This window comes from Lonchura striata, chromosome 10, assembly GCF_050655825.1.
Source record: "Lonchura striata isolate lonStrDom1 chromosome 10, ASM5065582v1, whole genome shotgun sequence".
Classification (NCBI taxonomy): Eukaryota; Metazoa; Chordata; class Aves; order Passeriformes; family Estrildidae; genus Lonchura; species Lonchura striata.
The window spans coordinates 24,822,427-24,849,495 of NC_140712.1; the positions used below are offsets into that span (position 1 = coordinate 24,822,427).

At 54.8% G+C, this 27,069-nt stretch overlaps 3 protein-coding genes across 10 annotated transcripts in view; all 3 read right to left on the minus strand.

Moving 5' to 3' along the window:
• Positions 1-94: 94 nt before the first annotated feature.
• BLM (BLM RecQ like helicase) lies at positions 95-16,566 on the minus strand. 3 transcript variants are annotated; one of them, XM_077785975.2, is made up of 21 exons: positions 16,406-16,566; positions 15,810-16,333; positions 13,156-13,333; positions 12,650-12,762; positions 12,167-12,299; positions 10,531-11,249; positions 9,673-9,849; positions 9,230-9,348; positions 8,477-8,590; positions 7,642-7,740; positions 7,405-7,553; positions 7,010-7,116; positions 6,096-6,256; positions 5,431-5,626; positions 4,532-4,722; positions 3,512-3,659; positions 2,980-3,179; positions 2,051-2,243; positions 1,798-1,920; positions 1,249-1,453; positions 95-427 (listed from the first exon to the last, which is right to left on the minus strand). In XM_077785975.2, the coding sequence occupies exons 1-21, from the start codon at positions 16,564-16,566 to the stop codon at positions 244-246; spliced, it is 4,194 nt and encodes a 1,397-aa protein (XP_077642101.2). In that variant the 3' UTR covers positions 95-243. The 3 variants fall into 3 exon arrangements, with proteins under 3 accessions (XP_077642101.2, XP_021397470.2, XP_085445209.1); XM_021541795.4 differs by having other exon boundaries at positions 12,650-12,759; positions 16,406-16,509; XM_085589083.1 differs by lacking the exon at positions 7,642-7,740 and having other exon boundaries at positions 16,406-16,509.
• A 298-nt stretch (positions 16,567-16,864) lies between these two features.
• Positions 16,865-24,528, minus strand: CTSH (cathepsin H). 5 transcript variants are annotated; one of them, XM_085589087.1, is made up of 13 exons: positions 24,350-24,528; positions 24,178-24,209; positions 23,984-24,089; positions 23,833-23,903; positions 22,897-23,001; positions 22,588-22,674; positions 21,977-22,032; positions 20,862-20,943; positions 20,718-20,786; positions 20,155-20,261; positions 18,411-18,536; positions 17,455-17,697; positions 16,865-17,343 (listed from the first exon to the last, which is right to left on the minus strand). In XM_085589087.1, the coding sequence occupies exons 1-12, from the start codon at positions 24,420-24,422 to the stop codon at positions 17,622-17,624; spliced, it is 990 nt and encodes a 329-aa protein (XP_085445213.1). In that variant the 5' UTR covers positions 24,423-24,528; the 3' UTR covers positions 16,865-17,343; positions 17,455-17,621. The 5 variants fall into 5 exon arrangements, with proteins under 5 accessions (XP_085445213.1, XP_085445215.1, XP_085445214.1 ...); XM_085589089.1 differs by having other exon boundaries at positions 16,865-17,325; positions 17,452-17,697; XM_085589088.1 differs by having other exon boundaries at positions 16,865-17,277; positions 17,388-17,697.
• Positions 24,529-24,666: 138 nt separating this feature from the next.
• Positions 24,667-27,069, minus strand: part of RASGRF1 (Ras protein specific guanine nucleotide releasing factor 1) — a 28,247-nt gene continuing 25,844 nt past the window's right edge. For both annotated transcript variants that reach the window (XM_077785977.2, XM_077785976.2), the window contains exons 25-27: positions 26,700-26,817; positions 26,358-26,426; positions 24,667-25,953 (exon numbers count right to left, since the gene is read on the minus strand). In XM_077785977.2, the coding sequence (XP_077642103.1) occupies positions 25,861-25,953; positions 26,358-26,426; positions 26,700-26,817 (280 nt within the window). In that variant the 3' untranslated portion in view covers positions 24,667-25,860. The remainder of the gene's footprint in view (positions 25,954-26,357; positions 26,427-26,699; positions 26,818-27,069) is intronic.

Here is a 27,069-nt window from a genome sequence, read left to right on the forward strand (position 1 = left end):
CCTAAGGAGGCTATAAAGCAGGATCACAGGGAAGAGCGTCACCAACAGGGGACAGTTCCTAGAACCACTCACAAGTACAAAGGCACAAATAAACTGACAAGTTAAAAAATACTTCTTTAATGTGAGCTTTCGTACTCAACAAATACACAAGTCCCAGAAGGTTCAGCAGCAGCAAATGAAACAAAAATTTAATAAACAGTGATTCCATCTTCGGAAAATTCATCCAGTAATTGCATTTCCCAGCTAAAGTACGGAATACGAAGGCTGAAGGAAGCTCCTGGATTTGGGTTTGGGCAGTGCCATCATGGCCAGCTTCCAAGCAGCTCCCTGTGTGCCACCAACACTGTAGGACACGGAGCTGGCACCAGAAGAAGCTGGAGCCTTCGAACTCGGCCGCTTCTTGGTCCTTCTGTACCTGCTGTAGCCACTGCAAAAATCAGAGAAGGTGTGTGTGAGACACCTGTGGCACGTGCCCTGGCCCCTGCACCAGCCTGTGCTCACACAGACACCACCACTGCATTTTCTAGAGAACTACACACTCATTCTGTAAAATTTACTTTTTTTTTTTAATGCACATGCTGCAAAACGACCTCTGAAATGCAAACAGTACAGCTGCTGCTCTGGGATGTACCCAAGGGTGAGCAGCAACAGCAAGTGACACTTCAGAGGCAGCAGCAGCTAATTAGAGATATTCCAGGAGATGGGAAAGCGCCAAGGGTGGGACAAAACCTGCTGGGCTGGGAAAACATTTGCTACAAAAACCAGGGAGCAGAATGATGAAACTTGGGGCAGGGAAGGGGACATCTTTGGGAAGTAGCAGATCTGCCCAAGAAGCTCAAGACCAACGAACATTAGGTGCAGGTGTTGCTTTGCATGATACAATCAGAAGGAGAATCTGAATTAGCAAGGGGCCAAAGTTCAAATATTCCATCAAATGTTCAAAGTTTTAAGACCTCTTCATCATTGCAAGCAAGGAACCTGGTGAGCCTGCTAATGGCAGAACACTGAAATGTAGTGTTCCTTGCACAGCCTGCAGCAGCCAAGTTTGAGGAAAACTGTTAAATATCTTTCCTCACCAGATTTAAAAAGCAAGCATGCATAAAAGCACAGCAGAGCAGTTCTGACCAGGCACCTGGATAATTTTAATGTCATTATTTAAGCCCACACCCAAGAAACTGCAGAGGCATGACTGCAGTTCTGGGATCATCACTGTGCAAAGAGAAGTGACGAGTGAGCCCAAGCACATACCCTCTGGGGTGGAACTGCTGGCTGCCACCACCAGTCTTTTTCCTCTTGGAGTCCATGGAGGTCGGCAGCCTCTTCCTTTTCCTCCTCTGGTTTGTGTCATTGCCAAAATAGCTGGAGGTTGTACCTGCATCCTCTGCTTCTCCATCGCTCCCCAGCGAGCCCGTGCTCCCCGTGGCTGTGTCCCCACCTGGGCAGGCAGCATCCTCTGCACACAGGCACAGAGGGAAAACTAACTCAGTCAGGTGTCACCAGAACACCCTGGTGGAGTCACCAGAACACCCTGGTGGAGTCACAACATCTGTCCTGGCTGTTCCTCACCTCCTCTGCACTGCCCCATCCCCAGTTTTTCACATATACCCTGAATTTATCTCTAGTGGGAAGGCAGAAAGACTTTGGTGTGTTCTGAAAGTGATTGCTCCCTTTTGAAATTATTGAACTGTACAAATTAGTTATTTGTGATTAAATCACGGTAACTTTCAAATCAACCATCTGCTAGAGGAGGAGAGAAAGGCACTGAACAGGAAGCTCACGTTGAGGTACAAAGCACACCTGAGATGGCGCATTCCGAGTACTTATCCATCACTTTAATTATTTCTGCACCATATTTCTCCAGTTTGTCTTCTGTGACACCGTCAATCTGCAGCAACACCTCCACGTCTGAGGACAAGGTTTCTGCAGCACAACAAAGTACCCCTCAGACAGGTCAAACAAATAACTTTTCACAAAGATACCCCGAAGGAAATTCCTTTCCATGCCCCTCTACGTAGAAACCCCAAATTAGTTCTGAGAAACCTGACCTTACCTGCTATTTTCTTTAAGGTGGAAGTACTGAAAATATTGAAGTAATGCACATCAAAGACTTTGCCCAGGGTTTTGCAGGTGTCTGTAAGTTCACTGAGGCACTGTTTAACCATCTCTTCCCGCTGGGACATCTTTGCCATGGAAGCCCTTTGCCTTCTGATGGCACTGGCACTCTCTGTCTCGTGGAACTCCACCTGTTAAAATGAGCCATCCATACCTGCTGCCAAGGAACTCCTGCACACCCTGACTGGTACCACAGGAGCACAGCACAGGAAAGAGGGACCATCCTCTGATGGACCAAAAAAAGCTGTTCACCCAGCACACATTTTTAAAGTAAGCTTTTACAGGCTACTCAACCACACCCCAATTTCTTCTACAAAGGGCTGGCAGAGTTTAGAGAGAAGGAAAACCTCCCAAGAGCCCAGTTCCCAGTTGACTTCAAACAGTGGTCACCGGGGTAATGCTGAGGGCTCTGTCCTGCTCCAAACACAGCCCTAAGGCAGAGGAGGTGCTGCCTCAAGAAACCTGGGACTGTTCCACGACCTTCACAAAGAGCCTATTCCATCAAATCCCACCAATGACTAGGAAAAAAAAGAGTAGAAAATGAAAAAGGGAATGCTGGTTCTTCTTCTTTCTCTTCTTAGCCATCTTTCTCTGGGGGTCAGAACTTTCCCTCGCTGCCCAGCAGGAATCAGATGGGTGGGGAAGAAGAGAAAGATTTAGACTTCTCCAAGCTTCTCAAACTCACTATTTGCCTCACAACATTATTACTGGAATACTGGGCTAGGAATCACATTCTGTTCCTCGCATCTACCAGACGTCAGTTCAGCTGGAGGCAAACTGTGTTTAAGCTACCCGAGGGGATATACTAAAGGAAACTGCAGCACCTTCCTTAAAACAATGCCTTCAAGAAATGAAATAATTACACACCTGGAGTGACCCATCCAGCACAGCCTGAGCTCTCTCTCCCAGAATGACATATGCCACTGCCTGGTCATTAGCTGTGATGTACAAATCCTCATCCAGGATCTTGTCCAGGACCAGTTTTCTAAACAGCCTTTCAGCATTGTGCCTCGAATAGGCAGCCCCCTTCCCAAATATTCCAGACTGAATCTTGGCACTCGTTGAACCTGTGCAACAGAAAGCACAGGATGAACCCGTGCTCACAAATCCCATGTACATGCATTTACAGACCTGTGGGATATTCCCAAGGCACTCTATTCACAGTCAAAAAAGCCTTTAAACACTGTAAAACCAATATCATCACTATAGCAACCTGAAATGGATTAAATCCTCAGTTTCATTTATTTTGGATCACTTACCACCAAGAGATTCTTGGGAAAATTAACTTTGCAAACTACACATTTTTTTAAACACCTGCTGGCATTGCACAGCCCTCTTGATTCCTGGTCAGGGATTTGTGCACCAGGTTACTCAGGAGTTTCTGGGAGAACAGACTCACCTAGGAAAATGTCCACCATCATGTTCAGGGTGTACCTGCCAGAGCCGGGATTCCTCCTGCCGTCCATCCGCCCCGGCCGCCCGCAGTGCTCGCGCACAAACCGCACGATGCCCTTCACGTCCTCGGTCACATCCCGTGATTTGTAATCCTGTTAGGTCACACCTGATCAGCACGTGCCATTACACATTTCTGCCCTAATCCAAGCTGTTACTGACAACCCCAGTTTTCACTATTGAGCTTTTCTCAGCTGTCAACTGAGTTTGCTCCAAATAAAGAAACCGTGATTTCCTACTTAGAAACCTACAGTGGTACAGTCACAGGGATTCTGGATGTGATAACACAAAACCAGTCCAGCTGACTGTATATAATCTCCCTGGGGTCATCTGTGTAGAGGGAGGTGCAAGATTGCTGGGTAAATACTGGGAATCAAGGTAAATAATTTGGAAACATTCCTGTAATTATCCTGCCATGTTCTAGAACATTAGAATGAGACTAAATATGCATTATCCTCATCAAATTTGGTTCCAATCACAGCTGCATAAGGGAATGCTTCAAACACAGAACTGAGAAACAATATCCACAGGTACAAAACTGATCAGGATCCCTTCCCTGCCGGCCTCCACAGCTGCCTTCCCTTCTGCTACTGCTACTAAGTTTGCATAACCCCAAATGTTTCGACACCTTCAGCAGTGCACACCTAATGTGGCCCTCATGCTGCTCTGGCAGTACAAAGCTGCCCTGAAAACACCAGGACAGGAGCTGAGGGGATTTCCCCATAGTCACTGCAGTCGATCTGATCTGAGCTCCTGCCTCCTACAAGGAACATCCTTATGCCTCTGACAGGAACAGGAGCACCACAAGTCCATGATTAAACCCTGAAAATACCTGGAAGCATCACAAAAATACAGACCTTTTCTTCATTTTCTTCATTTGCCTTCCTAAAGGTCGTGTACCACTTCTTGATGCAGCTAAATACAAATTCAGTTTAACACCACTACAAATGAAACCTGTGGGGTTTACCTTCTTTCTACTGCAGTTGTCACAAATCACTTCTGGGTGATCTTTGCAGAAGGTGGGGTTGAAGTTGGTCTCCCCGAAGTAGGCGAGCAGCTGGACGCGGCGGCACTCGACCACGTTCTCACAGTAGTGCACCATGCTGTACAGGTTGTTGAAGTGGGTCTGCCTCGTGTGGCTGTTCCCATCCTTCTCCACTGAAACACAGCAAATTCAGTGGCATTTGTTTCTGCACCTCTGCGTTCCCATGGACCGCAAGAAAAACTGGCTTTGCTTAAAAAAAACACAGTACTGGCTTTGCTTAAAAAAACCCACAATACTGGCTTTGCTTAAGAAAAGATAAGTGTACAGAACACATGTAGGACAGATTTTATCTCTGAAGTTTTAGAGGACTGGAGAAGGGAAATAAGGCTAGAATGACAAAAGTCGAGAAGGGTAAGTGTGACAGCGTGAGACGAAGTGGCCACAAGTTGTGTCACGAGAGGTTTATATTAGGTATGAAGAACAGTTTCTTCATAGAAAGGACAGCAAAGCTCTGGCACAGGATGCCTTGAATGGAGTCATTATGCTTGGAAGTGCTCAAAAATTATGTGGATGTGGCACTTGAGGACATGTTTTAGTGGTGAACAGGAGGGTGGAGTTGGTCTGACAACTGGATTTGAGGATCTTAAAGGTTTTTCCAACCTTAACAATTCCATGATTCTGTGAGGCAAAGTGGTTTTGACTAAAATTAAGTACAAGTGACACCCGAATGAAAACCATCCAGGTAAGGATACCCAGTTCTCCCCTCCCTGCAATACTGAACTGCCCATGGCACTTGTAAAAGAGAAGTAACACAGGCTAAATGAGCCCATGACAATGTGACTCCTGTAATGTCATCTCCAAGTTCCCAGAGGAGAACTCACTCAGGATGAGCCTTCTCAGCCTGGTCACGTCACTGTAGCTATAGAAGAGCAGGCAGTGGGACATTTCTCCATCCCTGCCAGCTCTGCCAGACTCCTGGTAGTACCCTTCGATGGATTTGGGAAGGGACGCGTGGATAACGTAGCGCACGTCGGGCTTGTCAATGCCCATTCCAAAGGCAATGGTTGCACATATCACCTGGGAAGGAGATTGTAAAGTTCTAGTCACACGTTATAGAAGTCACTCCTGGCAACACTGCAGACGAGTGACCTGGATTAGGAAACCTGGAGGACCCAGAATTTCAGCTGTAATGGTGCAGAACAAGCACAAACCAGCAACAACCTCCCCTCCTCTCAGAGGAGCCCCTCCAGACACAGGACAAACCCAAATTCCAGTCTCTGCACAGCAGTGTGCCAGGAGCTGTTTCTGAAGCCCTGCGCTGCCCAGGTCCTCCCTGCTGGAGCAGCATGCCCCGATACAGTGCTAGAACCTCTCATTCACAAAATTCCCACTGAAAGGTGGCTGCTGTGCCCCAGCAGGTCTGTTTGGACCAGTTATTCAGTACTGCACTTGGTGATAACACTGCACAACTTCCCTATTACTTCCCAGGCCAAGAGGGATAGAAGTGCCCAGATTTTCTTCCCTTTTCCTCCCGGTTTTTCTTCACCTGGCATCCCTCCTGATTAACCCACTTCTGCTGCACAAGGTCCCTGTTGGAATCGGTGAGGCCGGCGTGGTAGGCCAGGGCAGCCAGCCCCTCCTTCTGCAGGATGGCTGCTGTAGTGTCACACTCGTGCCGGGAAAGGCAATAGATTATCCCAGAGTCATCTGCAAAGAGATGGGAAAAGAAATCTGAACTGCAATACAGGTTTATTTCCTGTCCCTGCTCAACCTGCCAAGCAGACACTGACCTCTCCCCGCTGGAATAAAGATAAGAGTAAAGATATAACTGCTTCACTATAGAACTTATTTTATTAGTATCAGATAGTCTTGACAGTTTTTCCTACACAGTCCTTTTGGGCTTTTGGTGAGGTGGAATGAAGAAATACTTTCCTCATCAGTATTGTGCAATCTCAGGATTTAGAATACAAGAACAAAACCTATATAATTTAAGAGTTAGAGCAGTCCAGTAAATGCTCTCTGATGGTACAGCATGGGAGAAGCTCTGAGGGAGCTTGGTGCAATCCAGTTCCAGCAGCAGGAGCTGCAGGACTCCAAAGTGAGCCTAGAAAGATGGGAATCTCTGAAGATAGCTTCAAAGGGAAATACAGATAAGCAGACCAATGCAATTAAACAATTAAGATATTGGGTGACCTTTGTGCTCTGAAGACATGATCCTAAAAGCTCTGCAGGCTCCAGAAGGGTTATTTAAGAGCATCACCATAATTTACTTTTCCATCTTAACTTAAATTGTCAACTTTAGAATGCAGATAAATCTGATTCCCATTTTCAGTAACATCACTTTACCTTCATCTTGCTTTTCTGGTAAATGTATCACTATTACAGCATTGTAAAAGCTTTTACTGCCTCAAGAAATGGCTCATGAAGAGGCCTGTGGGCAACATGCTGCTGAGTACTCACGGGGGTGATATTTTTTAATCCATTCCAAGCAATCCAACGCCACCTTCTTTGGCTTCTTGGGCAACACATCATATTTCAAGTTATGCCTGTTGAAGCTCATTGTAAACCTGAAATGTGACAGTTCATGGTGCTTGTCAGCCTTATGGGTACAGTTATGTTGTGCTAAACAGCTTCATCATGCAAGGAAAGGCTTGGCAAGATTTTTGTTTCTTATGTTAATATTTTTTATCTACCTCCTATTGAATTCCACGCATGCATTTAATTTAATTTCATTTCATCAGATACAGCTACACAAAGATTTCAGACGGGCCTGCGAGGCTTTTTTTACTTCGTTAAGTTTTCCACTCAAAATTTCCGTGGCACAAACAGTTTCGGAAACCTGCTGAGCAACTCACACTTGTGGCTTGAGCATCTCGAGCTGGTTGAGGATGTCCTTCTGCACACGGGGGTTGGCAGTGGCAGTGAGGGCCATCATGGGCACGGAGCCGAACTTCCTGCGGAGCATGTTCAGCCGCTTGTAGTCTTGGCGGAAGTCATGGCCCCACTGGTTGGAAAACACAGTTTAAGTGCAACTGAGTAAAATGCTGCAACTCAAGTCTTCTGGCATTCCTGAAAGCAAGGGGAGGCTTCACCTGGCTGACGCAGTGGGCCTCGTCAATGACAAAACGCGCCAGCAGTTTCCTGTCGTAGAGGTTCTCCAGGGCGGACATCAGGCGGTTGCTGGCACACACCTGGGACACACCACCAGGGAAAGCAAAATACCTGGGCTAGGAGTGTCAGCTGGACTGGCTGAGAGTACAGAAACAAGTGTCCTACGCTGCAGAACCACCCTGCACTGCACAGCTGAGTCCTCCAGGCACAGAGCTGACCCCAGCCAGCTGCGCTCTAACCAAGCAGCTGCTGTGGGATTCCCACCAGCTTCTGGGATCACCTACCCCAAGGCCCCTCATTCTGAGGAAATTTCAGTAAATTTAAATTACTTATGACAGGCAACAAAGAAAAATAATGCTGAAGAGAGAAGTGCAATCAGCACACTAACCAGCCCCCTCCTACAAAGCTCTTGTACAATAACATATTTTTAAGGCAGCATATAACGCAGCCCAAGGCAAGCTCTGACAATCTCCTATCACCCTGAGAATGCTGCATTTTTCCTGTATTACCCTATTCAGAGCAGTGTGGAGTTAGTAGCTACTGCACAGTGATTAACACTTATGCTTATCAAGATAGATTGAAACAGCTGGGCATGGGAGCTTGTTTTAGGAATTTACATTTTACAGACATACTCAGTTCTTATTTTTTGCTAATTACTGATTGAAATTAGCTAAATCCGTATAGATTCTTAATGAGTTATCTAGAACCTAGCGTTTTTTCCCCCAGAAGCCTACTCTGAGTGCAGTTTTTTAGCACTTCACAGCAATCCCCTCCTCATAGCCCCTGTGGTTTTACAACTGAAGATGAAGTACAGACCTTCTCAGGGGTGACATACAGCAGCTTTATGACAGGGTCTTTCTTTGACAGCTGCATGTAGATTTTTGAGGCATCAGCATCTGTTCTGTCACCAGTCAGGTATGTTGCAGCAATCTGTATTAAAAAATTATAAATTGAGTTTTACTACATGCAAAACAGAAGAACCTCCAAATGTAGCTCAATCTCCCATTACAAACCAGTTCCTAAGCAGTCAGCCTTGGGAATACACATCCGGGACACACATCTGAGTACCCTGGGCTAGGGGAAGATGGCCCTGCCTGTGGTGAGGGGTGAAACAAGGTGAACTACAGTATCTCTTCCAACCCAAACCATTCTGGCATCCTGTGATCTCCTGCACCTGCATTTCTGCTCTGTGTATCACGTTTCCAAAGATGTTTAGCACCTCCAGAACCCCCCTAACTCAGGAACTCCTAGGGCTCATTCCCACTGCAGTCAGGCTGCTCCTGTGTAGGTGAGTGATCACAATTCTCAGGATCTCAGAACCAGAAGCTGCTCTGAAAAACACAGCTCCAACACCCAACACCAGGAGCAGCAATAAATCCAGCAGTCCCACTGCCAAGATATTAGAGTTCATCCAATTTAGCTCTTCCCAAGCAACTTCCTGTGCCGTTCACAGTGTCCATCTAATCTATTTATGCAGTTTATATTCAGAAGACACCAGATTTGCTGTAAAATTTCAGATTTCTAATCCAGTTACCTGCAGCTTCACTCAATAAAGCTGCTGGAACTTACATCTAAAGTCTTCAGCTTCTGAACCTGATCGATGATCAGCGACCTCAGCGGAGAAATGACGATGGTGACCCCAGCAGAGACACAGGCTGGTAACTGGTAGCACAGGCTCTTCCCACCTCCTGTGAGGGTGAGACACAACACAGCAAGTGCTGGGTAGCAAGAGGAAAGGGATGGAGACCTACTCCTTATTTCCCATTTTACAGCACTTTTGGAAACAATACGTTTCTACCAATGCCTGCCACCAAATGACACCTGTAGGATAAGAAAGTTACTGTGTGAATTATTAAGGAAGGCAGAAATTCAATCCCCTCACTCAAAATACCCCAGTGCAACGATACTCCTAAAATCCTGCAGTCACGGAACTCCAGCAGCTCAAAGGCACAGGGGAAGAGAAAAGCTTGTCCCAAAGCTTGCAAAAGGAGCTGCAGGTCTGTACCCTGTACCTGTGGGCATGAGGATGAAACAATCCTCCCCCAGCAGAGCAGCATTGATGGCCTCCAGCTGGTTTGTCCGGAAACAGTGCAATCCAAACTTCCTGTGGAATATATTCATCATTTCTGCAGAATGGGGAAATTTCATACCCCTGAAACGCTCCAGTGCAGGGTTATGAACCACTGGATCTGGAAGTCAAAAAAATGTAATTAGAATAAGTTATGACATCAAGTTACAGAAGGAATTGTCCCCTGTGAGGGTGTGAGGCCCTGGCATAGGTGCCCAGAGCAGCTGTGGCGCTGCCCCTGGATCCCTGGCAGTGCCCAGGCCAGGCTGGATGGGGCTGGGAGCACCCTGGGACAGTGGGAGGTGTCCCTGCCCGTGGCAGGGGTGGCACTGGATGGGATTTAAGGTCTCTTCTACCCCAAAGTATTCTGTGACTCTGATTTTCACCTCCCCTTTTGCCAGCCTGTCCCTACATTAACCTGAAATTACACTGACCAAGTCTGGGCCCCAGGGGGACTGAGTTTGTTTCCACAAACCCATTTGGAATATTTTGCAGCAAAAACCATTGTACAGCTTTGAATCAAAAGCTGCAGAATCATTATTTAACTAAAACACAGAAACATCCTCATTTCCAATTTTAGCAGCTTCATCTTCCAGCAACCAGGAAGGGAATATTCAAGTCTGGCATTATTTAGAGGGAAAAAGCCCCAAGATGACTTTGCAAAAAATGGACCAAAAGAAACTTCCACAGAAACAAAAGACATGGATGTGATCTGTAGTAATTACTTGGTCTTAGATTCAAAAAGAAATAAGTAAGAATTTTAAAATGGAAAGTCTCAGTAATCCTCAGGAGCATAGCTCACCTGGATGGCTCTTTGTTGCCATGGGGAGGCCTGGCTTTGGAGCAGCAGGACTGGAGCCCACAGCTGAGCCTGTGGCTCTGGACATAATCTTGGACAGGAGGGACTGGGCAGGTGGCCCCCTCGGGACAGGCGGGCAGAGCGGCGTGGCCGGCGCCTCGGTGGCCGCAGCGGGCAGCAAGTTCTCCCACTCCTCATCCAAGTCGTCGATGTCAAAGGCATCCAGCTCCAAGTCGGGATGGTCTGCAGCCAGGCTGCTCCCTGCAGGGCTGGCAGCGGCAGCTGTGCTCGGGGCCCGCAGGGCTGTGCTGCACAGGGGCTGGATCCCATTCCTCGCTGCTGGACTTCGGTCCCAGCTGCTGTCGCAGGACTGGGGGCTGAGCCCCAGGGAAGCTCCCGCCCTGCCACCTCCCTTGGGACACGGCCGCTCTGCAGCGCCTGGGCAGGGCATCTCCTCAGCACTCCGCTCGGAAGCACAAGAGCTGCCCAAGGTTCGGTTTGTTTTGGCAGAAAAGCTGCTGGAATGAACGGAAAGCACCGATGGGAGGTTTGTGGATTTGGGGGAGTTTCTGTCAGAACCGAAGCTCCAGCTTGGGCCAGAACCTGGACCTGCATCAGGACACACACGAGGGCTCTGCTCCACGGGAGATTTCCAGCTTCTAGGAAAAGTGGTGTTCATGCCATTTTGGTTCAAACTGACAGAATTAGCCAGCAGTTTTCTCCTGGGAGAGATAAGGGAAAGAAGAATGAAAAAAATATATAATTAGTCACAAGCAATGATTTACCATGTTCTACAACATTCATTAAACAGTTTTGTCTCATTGCTATTAAACATCTTAACATATGGTGGTTTCATCGTGTTCTGAGTCACCATGTTTGAAAATAATTCCAAACAAATCTTGGGAAGAGAGACTACCACCAGAAGAAACTAATGACAAAACTGTGACATCAACTCTGCAGACACAATATAACATAATTCCTAAAAGCAAGGAACAGATCCAAAATGTAAAAAATAAATCATTAGAGGCAAAACCTGAAGTTAATAGTATGCCTGAACCAAATAATGTTTATAGGTACTTTCTAAAGACTATGTCGGACTACAGCAATGAGAAATAAAATAAGTTGTTGTACTGAGAACATCTACAGAAGTTCACGGTCCCAGTCCAGGAAGAATCTAACCAAAATCCCAAATCCCAAGACTTTGTCCATGCACTGTGCCATCAGATGACGCAGCAGACAGAGCAGCAGGTTGTGGCAGCAATAATTCCACTGGGAGATGACAAGTTCAGGGACAGTAGGAGAAATCACCACCCCTGCAGTCAGCGAGAGGGGTGACAACACCAGCTGAATGCCCGTGGCAGGAGACCTGAGGAGACACCTGGCAGGTCACATCATCGGCACATCTGCATCATCACATCCCAGCTGCAGCTGTGGGTGCAGAAGCACCTGGTGCCAGGCACTCCTCAGGCTGCCCGTGGAACTGGCTCCTCTCTCTGGCAGCACACAGGGACCCCTGGCACTGGCAGTATTTTTCCCCGCTCAGTGCTCCGAGCTGCCTACAGCCCCTCCTGCCTCTCTCGGCAGTGAGCGGGGACACCTGCAGGCAGCTCCCGGCTCCACTCGGAGCTCTCCAACCTACCTGAGCTCCCTGTGCTGCAGCAGGGCTCGGGCACAGCGCAGGGCCTGCAGCTCCTGCAGGGGGATGGCATCCACCAGCTCACAGATGGCCTCCATGACTCCGAACAGCCGCGGGGCCACAGGCACGGCCTCTCCTACGACAGGGAGGGAGCTCAGCACAGTCATTTGCATCACAACATGAGTCAAGAGGATGCCACTCTCCCAGAGGACAGTGCATTAAATCAGTCTAGACAATTTACTTCCAATATATTTTTAGTCCATGTGCATAAAGAAACCGTGTCTGTGTGCAGGAACTCAATGAATCTATGTATTTTTGCCCTTGTCTTTTATTATCCGTCTACAATCCAACCATTTCTGTCAACTCTCCATCTACAGATGCTCATTCTCCATCTGTTAGTTTACGTTCTTGGATTATACAGGATAATAAATAGTTGCAAACTATCCCCAAAATCCGAAATATGAAATTCCAAACCATTTTGTGTACCTGAATCCCCTCCAGGATCACCTCCAGGATGTGCTGTGGGAACTTTCTCTTGCCTGGCCTCGGAGCTGCCAGCTGTGCTTCTTCCATCAGTGGGAGAATCTCTGAAAACACTGCTAACACCAAAAGAAAAAGCCTTGAAAATACAGATCTCTGTAAATTGAGGCACTTCCATAGATCAGCAGGACTTAAGATGTGGAAAAAATAAATTCCTGAAGGCCCAGGCAGAACCAGGAGCTGAGCAGTCACTCATCCTCTGCACCAACGTGCGGAATTTTCTCCCATCCCACTACCAAAGTCATTCTGCTTTTTTCTGGAGTGAAAGCCACCCAAAACATGGGCCACAAAACCAGTATTTAATAGAGCATTGATTGCAGCTGCCAGCCACCGGCCTGCCCAGCAGCACAGAGACACAAGGTAGGCGTGTGCCTCTTTAACAGGCAGCAGTTTTGCGCTGTTTCTGGCACTTTTCTGCTCCTGCAGATGGCTCAGCAGTGAGCTCCGATTACCTGGCACCCTGCACAGAGGGGGAGAAGGCAGGCAGCTCCTCCTCAGGGGAGGGAGGGATGATGTCCAGGTCATCCTCCTCGAGCTCATCGCCTGCCCACGGCCAGGTGGCCTCGTCCAGTTTTGGGGAGCTGCTCCCAGCCCTCTGTGGCTCCTGCTGAACCCCTTCAGCACCCGCAGCTGCAAGAGAAGCACACTGATATTGCTGGGCAACACTGCACACAAACAGAGGGGAAAGATTAGCAGCCAGACTTCAAAACACTCCTTTGATACAGCTGCTGATTTTTAAAGGATAGAACTTGCTGCTCCCTTTTCTCCCCATTAAAACAGACAGACAAATCCCCACAAACCCTTGTTTAAGTGGAAAAGTGATACAGCTAAAGCTACAGTCACCTGTCCCTGGCAGAAGTGAAAATCTGAAGAGGTCTATTTTTCTGCAATAGTTTTCTATAAAACCTGTTTCTATAAAAAGCTCCTATTATATTAAATCCTAGCCTTAAAAGAGTGCAGAGTCATCAGCTGGCACAATCCGTGTACTGGAAGTGGAAGGCAAATGAACACGTATTGTGTCTTAAAGGACCAATCCTACAAAGAGTGGTCAACATCATTAACTTATTAAAATTAATTTCACAGACAAAGGAAAAGACAGCAAGACATTATGAGCACAAATACAGTTCACAAATCTTTCCACCATTCAGTGTAAGGGCAGCATCCCAGAACACTCTTTGATGTTATTCAGTTGCATAAACATGTTAACTTCCCAAATAAAGGTCCAAAGTTTCAAAACACAGCGGGTAAGGAATCTAAAATAAAGCAGTTCTGTGGGACAGAGCTGCCAAAGCAACGACAGGAAGGAATTTGTGATCATAACTTAGGGCTGGAGATTTTTTGTGGTGTTTATGTTTGTGCTAAAAATGGACAACCATCACTTTTTCTAGTTTATTACTTCCTTTAAGTGTAAGATGCCTTTACGTCTCTCCTGTATGAATTTTCTAAGTGCTTTTCTCTCCATAGTATCCCTATAGATTATTGACCATTTGAGGAATGCCATAAGTCTGGTAACGGCAGGACATGAGCAGCTGCAACTCCTGCACGGACAGAACGCTGCCCCGCTCCCGGGCTGCGGGCAGCCAGAACGGAACCGGGGCCGCCCGCCAGTGCCGAGCACGCAGCTCCCGTGAGGCCTGGGCTGTGTGTGCACTCCTGGCCAAGCCACTGGGTGCACACACAGCAGTTCTGCACTCGGAACCTCGCACAGCCCCTGGGTGCACAGACAGCCATCCTGCACTTGGAACCTCGCACAGCCCCTGGGTGCACACACAGCCCCTGGGTGCACACACAGCCGTCCTGTACTCGGAACCTCGCACAGCCCCCGGGTGCACACACAGCCGTCCTGTACTCGGAACCTCGCACAGCCACTGGGTGCACACACAGCAGTTCTGCACTCGGAACCTCGCACAGCCCCTGGGTGCACAGACAGCCATCCTGCACTTGGAACCTCGCACAGCCCCTGGGTGCACACACAGCCGTCCTGCACTTGGAACCTCGCATAGCCCCTGGGTGCACAAACAGCCCCTGGGTGCACACACAGCAGTTCTGCAGCTCGGAACCTCACAGAGCCCCTGGGTGCACACAACAGCCCCTGGGTGCACACACAGCAGTTCTGCAGCTCGGAACCTCACACAGCCCCTGGGTGCACACACAGCCCCTGGGTGCACACACAGCAGTTCTGCACTCGGAACCTCGCACAGCCCCTGGGTGCACAGACAGCCATCCTGCACTTGGAACCTCGCACAGCCCCTGGGTGCACAGACAGCCCCTGGGTGCACACACAGCAGTTCTGCACTCGGAACCTCGCACAGCCCCTGGGTGCACACACAGCCGTCCTGCACTCAGAACCTCGCACAGCCCCTGGGTGCACACACAGCAGTTCTGCACTCGGAACCTCGCACAGCCCCTGGGTGCACAGACAGCCCCTGGGTGCACACACAGCAGTTCTGCACTCGGAACCTCGCACAGCCCCTGGGTGCACAGACAGCCATCCTGCACTTGGAACCTCGCACAGCCCCTGGGTGCACAGACAGCCCCTGGGTGCACACACAGCAGTTCTGCACTCGGAACCTCGCACAGCCCCTGGGTGCACACACAGCCACTGGGTGCACACACAGCCCCTGGGTGCACACACAGCCGTCCTGCACTTGGAACCTCGCATAGCCCCTGGGTGCACAAACAGCCCCTGGGTGCACACACAGCAGTTCTGCACTCGGAACCTCACAGAGCCCCTGGGTGCACACACAGCCCCTGGGTGCACACACAGCAGTTCTGCAGCTCGGAACCTCACAGAGCCCCTGGGTGCACAGACAGCCCCTGGGTGCACACACAGCAGTTCTGCACATGGAACTTCACAGAGCCCCTGGGTGCACACACAGCTGTCCCGCAGCTCGGAACCTCGCACAGCCCCCGGGTGCACACACAGCCGTCCTGCACTCAGAACCTCGCACAGCCCCTGGGTGCACACACAGCTGTCCTGCACTTGGAACCTCGCACAGCCCCTGGGTGCACACACAGCCCCTGGGTGCACACACAGCAGTTCTGCACATGGAACTTCACAGAGCCCCTGGGTGCACACACAGCAGTTCTGCAGCTCGGAACCTACCTGGGCGAGCCCCGGCGCTGTCCGCATCCCGGGCCGGCTCGGCAGGAGCCTCCTCCGCAGCCGAGGGAGCCGAGTCCTCCAGGCAGATGACGGAGCGCTGCGAGCAGGACCGCGGCTCGGCCTCCGCCGCTGCCCCGCCGGTTCCCCCGGCCCCGGGAGAGCCGGGCGGGGCCGGGCCGGGGCTCGGCCGCGGGGGCTCCCTGCGGCGGGCCGGCGGCCTCCCGGGCGGCCCGGAGAGCCGCCTTTCGAGTCCCGACAGGTCGAAGTCGTCGATGTCGTCCCACTCATCGCCGATGGTGATAACGGGGCCGGGGCCGGGCTTCCCGGCGGGAGCGGCGCTCGCCGGCCTGGCCCCGGGAGCCGCGGGGCCCGCGGGGCTCGGGGGGGCCCGGGCCGGAACGCAGCCCCGCGGCGGCGCCTTGGCGGAGTCCGGCGGGGCGGCGGCGGGCAGCGCCAGCGAGGTGTTCACGTCCTTGTCCCTCAGCACCGCCAGGCCCCGCGGCGCCTTCTTGAAGGTGAAGCCCCTGCAAGGAGACGAGCCCCCGTGAGTGCCCGGCCGCGGCGGCCGCCCCGGCGCCGGCGCACGCGGTACTCACGGCGGGCGGTCCCGCGGCGGGCCCGGGGCGCGCAGGGCCCCGCGGGCCGAGTGGCGCCGCAGCTGCTCGCGGAGGTTGTTCAGCGGCACGGCCGCCATGGCGGGCCGCCCGCCGCCAGGGGGCGCGCCGCGCTCCGCGCCAAAACCGCGCCCGGCCGCCATTGGCCGGCACGGACAGGCGGAAGTGACGCGCCGGGGCGGGCGGCGCGGCGGGACCAACGGAAAATGGCGGCGCCGCCCTCAGGCCGCGCCCGGCCCCGCTCCGCCACACACGGCCGCAGCCCCTCAGCCCCCGCGCGCAGGTCATGGCAGCTTTACTGCCACTGACGGGTCTGTGTGAAATAACGGACGTGCCCCGGCTCGCACCCGGCTTCATTTCAGCAGCGCCGGGTCAGAACCGGCACCGAGGGTCTGGCGTCTTCGCTGGTGCGTTAAAGAAAAACCACGCGATTCTTCTCTATGTGATTTAAAACACCCTGGTTTTTAATACAAAATATAGCGGGCATCTCATGAAAATCGGTAAAAGTGTACAAATCACAGCACTCATCCTTCCATTAAAGAACAGGGAAATTGCCTTCAGAGAAAATTATAAAATCGCTGAAATTTACACGTGGTGATTGCAAAACCAAAAGCCACCCGAGGGGCACGGGGAGCTCCGTGTGCTTCGATCGGATCCCGTGGGGTGTCCCTGCTGCTCCACAGGTGTGTCCCGGCTGGGACAGGGCACGGAGGCACACCGGGCACACCTGGAGGGACCGGCAGGGGCACAGGAGCACCCAGGCTTCGGTCACAGCGGGCAGGCACCGGGTGTGCTGCTGCAGCGGGGCTGTGCGAGCCGAGCCGCCCGCAGGGGACACCTGCGGCAGGGGACACCTGCGGCAGGGGACACCTGCGGCAGGGGACACCTGCGGCAGGGGACACCTGCGGCAGGGGACAGCTCTGGCAGGGGACAGCCCCGGCAGGGGACAGCTCCGGCAGGGGACAGCTCCGGCAGGGGACAGCTTCCGCAGGTGACACCTGCACCAGGTGACAGCTCCGGCAGGGGACAGCTTCCGCAGGTGACACCTGCACCAGGTGACACCTGCGGCAGGTGACAGCTCTGGCAGGGGACAGCCCCGGCAGGTGACAGCCCCGGCAGGGGCCGTGGCCCCTTGCTCTGCTCCCCTCCTGCCGGCACTCAGCCCCTCAGTGGCTCCATCCCGGCCCCCTGCACTGTGCTACACCTGGGGAACGGGGTAGGAGGCACAGGCGGCCAGCCCACACATGTTCTTGCCTCGTTCAATAAGGAAATACCTGAAAGGAAGAGAAATGGCTGTGGGTGAGCGTTCCTCCTGTGGCAGAGCCAGCGTGGCAGCTGAGGGTGGGCAGGCCCTGGCACAGATGCCCAGCACAGCTGTGGCTGCCCCTGGATCCCTGGAGTGTCCCAGGCCAGGCTGGACGGGGCTGGGAGCACCTGGGGCAGTGGAAGGTGTCCCTGCCATGGCAGGGGTGGCACTGGACAGGCTCCGAGGTCCCTTCCCCCTCCAGGCAATGCCATCCCCTGGCCCTCACACCCTGAACGAACCAGAATTTGCATCTCGCTCCCAAGAATCCTGCATGCAGCTGGGAACACTTGTGGAGCTGGGATCTCACTCCTGGCACAAGCTGTGCTCCCTGGCTGTGTGACCAGCACGGAGGAGCTGGGGGAACCAGGGGCTCTGGAGAGGCTGGATGTGCCCTGAGCCCTGGGCACCACGGGGATCCAGCAGCTCTGGAGAGGCTGGATGTGCCCTGGGCACCTCGGCAGCTCCACTGTGCCGAGGCTCTGCTGGAGCAGTGACCCCAGGCCTGGCTCAGTGAGCCGTGTCCCTGCCCAGCCTGGCACCATTCCCGTTGTCTCCCAGCTGCCAGGGCTCAGCTGGAGAGCTGAGGGTGCCCTGGCGCTCAGGGTGGTGGCAGCCCAGCCCTCAGCCCCTGGGGTCTGTCCCAGGCGCAGGCAGAGCGAGGTGGGCAGCAGGACCCCTTACCCCTGCATGCCCCACAGGCGGCCCCAGGAGTTCTTGACGATCCAGTAGGGCGTGCCATCCTCCTGTCCGTAGCCCACGGCCAGCACGGCGTGGTTCACCTTGTCAGGGGTGTGCTCGCAGCGGGGGCTGCAGGGAGACAACACGGCTGTGCTGACAGAAGCAGCCTGCACTCAGCTGGGACTGGTGGCCAGCAGTCCTGACCACACTCTGCAGACAGAAGTGGGGCATGCTCTGAACCCCCAGCTCCGGAGAGCAGGGAGGGAAGGCAAGGAGACACTGCTGTGTTTTTCCACTCTGAAATTATCAGCCATATCCATAGCTAGGCGATCCACTGACTTTTGAGCTACTGGCCCACCAAGACAAGCTACAGTGCAAAGGAATTTTCCCAATTGGAACCAGCAGGTCTAAGTGCCTCCCTGTGCTGGTTTGTACTGCCCTGAAATTCAAGGGCACTGCTTCATGTTTTACACAGGAACAGCGAGCTCTTGGGTCTAAGTATGTGTTTCCTCTAAATTTTCAACCTTTAAACTGTACTTGCTGAAAGCTGCTGCCTGTGGTGTGAAGAAGACAGCTCATGGTACATGCTCCCACTTCAAGAGCATCTATTTTTAAACATTTTCAAGCTGCATTACAGGAAAAGATCAATAATCCACCTCAGATTTTCTTTTTTTCGATCTGTTAACAGCTGCTCTGGGCTGAAAGCACTGGAGCATCAATTATTCCATGCACTCTGACTTCAAATCCACCTTAGACTGTAAATCCACAGGATAACTGCCCCTGGCGTGTTCCTTTGACCACGTCCCTGCCCTCACAGCTCACACCTGGCCAGGGCTGGCACGGACCTCTGGCATCACTGGCTATTGGCCCAGCAAAGCCTCTGGAATCACCACCTGCTCCTTCCTGAGAGCTCCCTGGGGCAGATCCCTCAGGCTCAGCCTCTCCCCGGCATTTTCCCTGCAGCTCTGCATGTCTCGGGGTTCATTACTCCCAAGCATTTCTCTATTTCTGCAAACACTATTTCTGCTTTCCCCCCTCGCAGGGTAACAGTGTCTGTGCTGCCTCGCTCAGCTCTCAGCTTTGATCAGCCTTCCAAGGGCTTTCTGCCCTGGCTCTGGAGCTGGCCCCACGCTCCAGACTGGCTTCGTGTCCCAAGCTGGCTTTTCTGTTTTCCTCCACCTGTGCAGGGAGCAGCGCGTGGGGAGAGGCGCTGCAGAAGCTGCCCTGTGGAGAGCAGCAATGCTAAAAGCACAGCCTGCCTAGGTGCCAGCTCAGGGGCAGGGCAGTGCGAGGGCAGCCACGCCTCTCCCCACCGCCCCTCTGAGCTCTGGCACTGCGGGAGCTGCCCTGGCACTGCAGAAAATCCTCCTTGCTTGGGGCTTCCCCTAAGCAACCTGCCACTGTCCCAGCCCAAACAGAACAGCCTTGGGACAGCCCCAGCCTGTGCGGAGCTGCAGAGGGTCTCCCAAGCTGCCTGACTCACTGACCTTCATTCCACCTGAACCTCGTCTCCAGGCTGGACAGATTCCTAGCCTGCAGCCCTCCTCCCTGTGCTGCCCTCTCATCCCCTCAGGAACCACTAAATCAAGGCTCTGTTTACTTTTTTTTTTCCTATTTTCTACTCAAAAGAAGTGTGAGAATGCACTGCAGTGTTCCTGCATCCAGCAGGAGAAACAGAGACGCATGTGACTCCATCCCTACAGGTTCCCCTTGCCCTCACCTCACCAAACGAGGGTCACACACTCACTTGGAATACACTCCTTTCCTGTAGTGCATGAAGTCACTGGTCACCTCAAAGGCAAAGCTCACTGGGTTGTGCCTCCCCACAGCTTCCACCATGCCATCCTCGTCATACTGCAAGAGAGGATCCAGGGTCACCATCCTCATCATCTCCTGGCTGTGCTGGGACCAGTCCAGGCCCAGCAGGCAGGACACGGGATGGATAACCCTGGTGTGCTGCAGGACACGGAACCCAGTGCTGAGCTGTAGGAGAACTGGGGCTGTGTCCCAGCCTGGAGGGGCACCCACTCTGGGAAGCAGGCAGGAACCCAGGGCCTGTGTTTTGGCTGCAGCACCTCTTCCAAAAGGTGTGCAGGACAGCAGGAGTGTGCCCAGCAGCTCATTCTCTCCAGGAGAGCAGGAGTGTGCCCAGCAGCTCTGTCTCTCTCAGGAGAGGAGTGTGCCCAGCAGCTCTCTCCCCAGGAGCACACAGGCTGCACTCCAGCTGCTGAGCCCAGCACGCCTTGGGCATGCCAGCAGCTCCCCTTGGCACAGCTCTGGCAGTTTGGAAACGCAGCCCCGGGGCCTCACCTGCGTGATATTGATCACATCCTTGACAAAGGCAATGGCCTTCTCCGGCTGGAACCTGCAGGTGCCGTTCTGTGGGACAGAGAGGAGCTGTGGCAGCCTGTGCCAGGCGCTGCTCTGCCAGCAGGCCGGGCTGTGCCGCAGTACCTTGGCCCGATACGGGTAGCTGTCCTCCCCCATGAGCCCTTTGTTGTACAGGATGTACTCGAAGGCTTGGCTCGGCAGGCCCCTGCGAGAGAACAGCTCCATTAGGATGCGAGTGGTTCATTAGGATGGTCATGATGGATTTGGGAGGTAACTGCAGCTTCTGCAGGGCAAAGCCATCAACATTCCCTGCTCTGCACACCACTCCCACAGCCAGGGAGACAGGGAAGGGCAGTGTCTGTCCCAGAGCCTGCAGAGCACAGACTCCAGTATGTGCCTGCAGCATCTCCCTGCCTGGGCAGTCGGGCATGGTTACACCTCATTCTCCAGGTGCCAGATCCCTGGAGAACATCAGGAGCCCCGATGCTGTGAGGCCAGCTGGCCCACACAGCACCAGCCTTGCATGCTGGAAGGTGTTTTCTGGTGCCCTCTGCCCAGCCTGGCCAGGGGACAATGAGAAACCCACATCTCCAGCAAGCAGCTGCTCCCTTCCCTGGCCACCTTCCAGAAACACATGTCAGGAGGGAAGAAAAGAGAGATATCGGGGAGTGCTGATGTGGAAACGCCTAAGGAGGAGTCACAGAGTCACAAGAAAAATAAAAAGCACCGAGAGTGGCTTTGCTCAGCTCTGAGCGTCCCTCTAGGACAGCTGATCTCACAGAAAACAGAAGTTGTCAAAAAGCTCTATTCTCTGCCCTCTCTAGCAAAGCCAGGAGGAACTTCCCCAAGGGGAAGCTAAAGTTTCTGTGGGTTCTTCAGGGTGCCACAAGGGGCACGTGAGCTGGGGCAGAACAACAGCCAGAAATCCCCTTACTGTCCCAGAGCCCATCAGAGCCCAGCCTATGGCTGCTGTGTGAAAAACGTCTCAGATAAAAACTAACAAATGAGGAACAACAGAGGTTGGGAAATGCTGGAGATTTAGTGAAACATCCTAACCTCTAGGAAGGGTGAAATTAAAATAGGCAACAAAATCCAAAGTTGCTTCCTCCGTCACATTGCAGCCAAAGGAAGACAAAATCCATTCCATAATGTGGAAGGATCCTGACACTACATCTGGATGTCCGTCACAGGATGCAAGATATTCTAATTTCTGTTCTTCCTGACTCTCTCTGACTTACCCACTGCAGCCATGGTTGTTGAAGGCCTGGGCGCAATCAACCAACTGCTGCTCTGCCTGCGGAGAAGGGTTTTGAGTCAGCGATTGTCCCACACCTGTGCTCAGAGTCAGTGACACAAAAAGCAACTGCACAGCAGGAACTGAGAGCTGGCTGATCATTGCAGCTGGCTGTAACGACCACCACAGCACTGGTTTACCCGAGGGAGTCCCCTGGAAGTGGCTCCATGTCCCAGCGAGGCAGACAAGGAAGACTTGGAGCCAGCAGCCTGGGATGCCCTGGCTGCCAGAGGCATTCCTCTCACACCTGCCAGAATCCATCCCCCCCACAAGGACTGGCTGAGATGTCTTCCAAAGGTCAGGTTTGTTTTTAACACACCCAACCCTCAGTCATCCCGCCAAGTTGCGTAAGCGACTACTGTCTTTCTAGTTCTTCAGGAATAGAAATCCCCCGGGAGCTGAAAAATCACGATGTCCCAATGTGCTGCCTGCAGCGAGACTGGCTGCAAGGCCAGGCACGGCTTCTTTCCCTATGCCTGCTCCCGGCAGCCTCCAGCCCTTCTGGCTCCATCCTGCTCCCCGAGGGCTCTGCCCAAGCCCAGGAACACCTCTCACCAGAGAGAGCAGCTTTCCCGTGGCAATGGCAATGGCAGACTCCAGGCAGCCCGTGGTGGAAAAGGTCCAGCAGCTCCCGCAGGGACCCTGCACGAGGAACGGGAGAGGAACTGCTGCAGGTGCTGCAGCTCGCCAGCCTCCCCAAGCCACCGGGGCAGGGGGGCACGGCAGCAGTGCAGAGCCTGCAGGGCACACGGCAGGCACGGCACGGCCCCGGGGCAGCTCCCCTGGCACGGGCACCCAGCACTGCTCCTGGGGCACGGCACCTGCCCGCAGCCAGCGGCCCCTCTCTGGCCACACGCTCCTCACCTGGTTCTTCACGGGTGTCACAAAATTCCCCTTCTTCCTCCAGTCGATGGAGTCGGGATAGGGCCCAGAGCTGCGCAGGAAGTTCCCCTTGGTGGCTGAGCAGTTCTGCAAGCAGGGCAGGAGGGCTGTGGGAGCCGCCAGGCCGGTGGCCCACGACAGCCACCCTCCCGGGGTGAGGGCCAGAGGGCAGCCCATGCACACTGGCCACCGCAGCAGGGAGTCAGCAGCAGCCCGCAGCCCTGGCTGCAGAGCCCCAGCGCTCAGGGAGCGGACAGAAGGGACAGCTGGGCTGGAGCCGGCAGGGAAAGCCGTGAGGGTGGGGAACAGGGCTCACCTTGCCCTTACCCCAGTGCGGGTGGCACCAATGTGACCTGGTCCCAGCGCACTGCAGGCAGCACAGCCGGGGGTGCTGGCCCAGCAGCGGGTGCAGGGCACTGCAGAGCCCCCGCAGCGGTGCACCTGCACCCCCCAGATCCCCGCAGGGGTTCACCTGCACCCCCCAGAGCCCTGCAGGGGTGCACCTGCACCCCCCAGAGCCCTGCAGGGGTGCACCTGCACCCCCCAGATCCCCGCAGGGGTTCACCTGCACCCCCCAGAGCTCTGCAGGGGTGCACCTGCAGCCCCCAGATCCCCGTAGGGGTTCACCTGCACCCCCCAGAGCCCCCGCAGGGGTGCACCTGCACCCCCCAGAGCTCTGCAGGGGTGCACCTGCAGCCCCCAGATCCCCGTAGGGGTGCACCTGCACCCCCCAGAGCCCCGCAGGGGTGCACCTGCACCTCCCCAGAGCCCCACAGGGGTGCACCTGTAGCCCCCAGAGCCCCGCAGGGGTTCACCTGCAGCCCCCAGAGCCCCGCAGGGGTTCACCTGCACCCCCCCAGAGCCCCACAGGGGTGCACCTGCACCCCCCTTCCCTGCTCACCCCACCCCAGCGCTCACCTGCGGCTCGCTCCACAGGTACAGCTTTTTAAACTCCGCGAAGGTCAGGTCCGAGAACTGGTTCAGGCCCACTGGAAGGGGAAAGGGGACCTTAGCCGGGCGCGGCGCTCGGAGCCGCGCGGGCCGGGGGCGGCGGGCTCGGAGCTCCTACTCTGGAAGCTGCGGTTGCCGGCGTTGTGCTCCTCGATGCGCCGCTTGTTGCGCAGGAAGGTGCGCAGCCTGCGCGGGTACTCCTCGGGGCCGTACCGCCGCTCGTTCTGCGGGGACAGCGCGGGTCAGCACAGCCCGACCTCGGCTGGCCCGGCCCGGCCCGGCCCGGCTCGGCCCCGCTGCCCCGAGCCTCACCTGCAGCATCCAGGCCTTGAACAGCCGCTCCTCTGCGGAGAGAACGGGCGCGTCAGCGGCGGTCCCTGCCGCTTTCCCCGGCACCGCGGGGCCGGGCCCGGCCCGAGCCGAGCCGTGCCGGCCCGGGCCAGGCCGTGCCAAGTCCCCTCCTGCCCTCCCGGTGCCCCTGTACCTTCGGCCGAGGGCTCCCAGGCGGCGGCGGCGGCCAGGAGCGCGGCCGCGCTCAGCAGCACGGGCCAGCCCATGGCCGGGCCGGGCCGAGCCGGGACAGACGGAGCGGAGCCGGGCCGAGCCGAGCCGAGCGCGGCCGAGCGGGCCGGAACGGGCCGAGCCGCTGCCAGGGGGCGGGACAAGGGCGGGGTGGGCGGGGCAGCCGGTGGGCGTGGCACGGGGCGTGGCACGGGGCGTGGCACGGGGCGCGGCACCGGCACCGGGCGCGGCCCGGCGGCTCCGGCGTTATCCCGCCCGCAAAACCATCACAAACCCCGGTTCACCCTGAGATAGAATAGATTTATTAGCAAGAGGTAATCAGGAAACATATATTTTTACAAAAAAAATGGAAATATTTTTTTTTCTTCCCAAACAAGCTGTAAGTTGAAATAGTTTTAGGGCTTGAAAGAGAATTCCCATACCACGAGGTATTGCTTACAGCAAGTGTTGTGTGAGTGGAGCATGCCTGCCACTGCCGGGGAACCGTGTCAGGGACTGTACAATGTAAAAAACCCAGGTACTATTCACAGAATAAGCACTACATTACTATATCCTGCTAGCGGGTGGTTAGCCAGGATTACAGTAGATGTAATAAAAACACTCGTCATCTCTAACTCTACGTCATGGTACTCAGAGTGGGCACAAGGGTACGGATCTACAGCATATCAACAGGAGCCGGATGCAGCGAGGAGAGGCGAGGGGATGCTTCCATCTTCCCAACTTCGGAGGGACCAGGCTGGCAGCCAGGGCCCCCCGTGCCCAGCCAGCACGAGGGTGGCACACACAGAGCGGGCAGCTCACACCGAGGGACAACCTTTCATGTGCTCCCTTCTCCCACCCTACAGAGCTGGGATGTGACCGCCAGCACTGCCCAAGTGAGAGCTGCTCTGTGCTGCCCCAGAGCCCCGCGGGGACATGGGGCTCACCTGCCCCACGGGGACACAGGGCTCACCTGCCCCATGGGGACACGGGGCTCACCTGCCCCACGGGGACACAGGGACCCCGTGGGGACACAGGGACCCTGCGGGGACACAGGACTCACCTGCCCCATGGGGACACAGGGACCCCGTGGGGACACAGGACTCACCCTCCCCATGGGGACACAGGGACCCCACGGGGGCACAGGGCTCACCTGCCCCACGGGGGCACAGGACTCACCCTCCCCATGGGGACACAGGGCTCACCTGCCCCATGGGGACACAGGGCTCACCTGCCCCGCGGGGACACAGGGCTCACCTGCCCCACCGGGACACAGGGCTCACCTGCCCTACCACCAGCCCCCCAGGAAGGACAAATGACAAAAGTAACATCATGGAGAAGAGCCCGGGACTCCAGCGAAGTGTCGCGCGTTAAACCGGGACGGGCGGGGAATCCTACGCGAGGCGGGGCCGGGGAAGCGGGCTGGGGTCGCTCCAGGGCGCCCTGGGGCGTGCCTATGTACAGGGGTCAGCGAGCGTCCGGCGGCCGCGCCGCTCACGAAGGCAGCTTGGGCTCTATTCGCAGAGAAGCTTCGTACAGGGACTCCTCGTCCATCACGCACGACTGGTCCAGCAGGTACTGCGTCACCTGGGGACGGAGCGGGGCCGTGAGCGGCGGGAGGGACAGAGCCTGACAGCAGCCAAGCCTGCCGCAGCGGCTCCGAGACCTTCCTTTCCCCGCACTTCGGGGCGGCAGGACACGCTCTGCTCCCTGGGGAGGGGTGCTGCCCCGAAATCGCTGGTTTTTAGCACGTCCAGGGTGCACCCTCGGAGCACTCCAGTCCTTCGATGCTGTTCTCTGCAGCAAATCCTCTGCTGCAACTGCCTGGGGGCCACGGGGGAATCTGCTGGAGCCCCACAGCCTCCCCCCATCCCTGAACCCTGCCAACAGACTCCAGCACGGAGCTGCCAGGTACTGGAGGCTTAGATGCTGCGAAGGAAGAGGGAGGTGAGGGGCAGAGCCTGCCCGTGGCTCTAGGGACAAGGCTGTACCTTCGGCTGGTGCTCGATCTTGTAGGAGGTTTGCTGGAACTGGCGGATCTCCCTTATGATGTGTGAGATCTGTGCAGGGATAAAACACAGGAGGTGCTCATGGCTCAGCCATCACCCAGAGAACCCGGCCTGGTGCCCAGGAGGGCAGGGGCAGCCAGCACAGCACAATGCAAAGGCCTTTTTGTCTCTTGCAGGCACTGGGAGCAGCCCCAGATGTGTGCAGGGGACACATGTGGCCTCCTGGTGCCATGCAGGTGAAGGCTGAGGGGACACAGACGTGGCCACAACCACATCACCCCAGACAGGCCCCCTGTGCCCACGCCAGTGGGCTGGAGCTCTCACCATCCTCATTTTGGAGAAGTTCACCAGGCCATCCTCGGTGTAGTTCGGGGTGCCCTCCTCGATGAACGCCAGGTCAGTCAGGTACATGCCCAGGTAGGGGACACACGGAGGGTCACAACTGCGAGTGAACCAGAAAGAAACAAGGAGTAAAACTTTCTCGCTTTGGAGCCTGAGGCAGGGTAGGGCAGAGGGGACAAGTCTGCAGTCAGCAGCGCTGGAAGGATTCTCTCTAATACAGGGAGGCTCTCCCAGGGAAGGCTGCTGCTCCCCTGGCCTCATCCCCACCAGCACAGCAGGACAGGCAGGACCTGTGGCTGTGCCGTGGCACGCAGGAGATGAGCTGGAGCTTTGACAGAGGGTCAGGAAGACC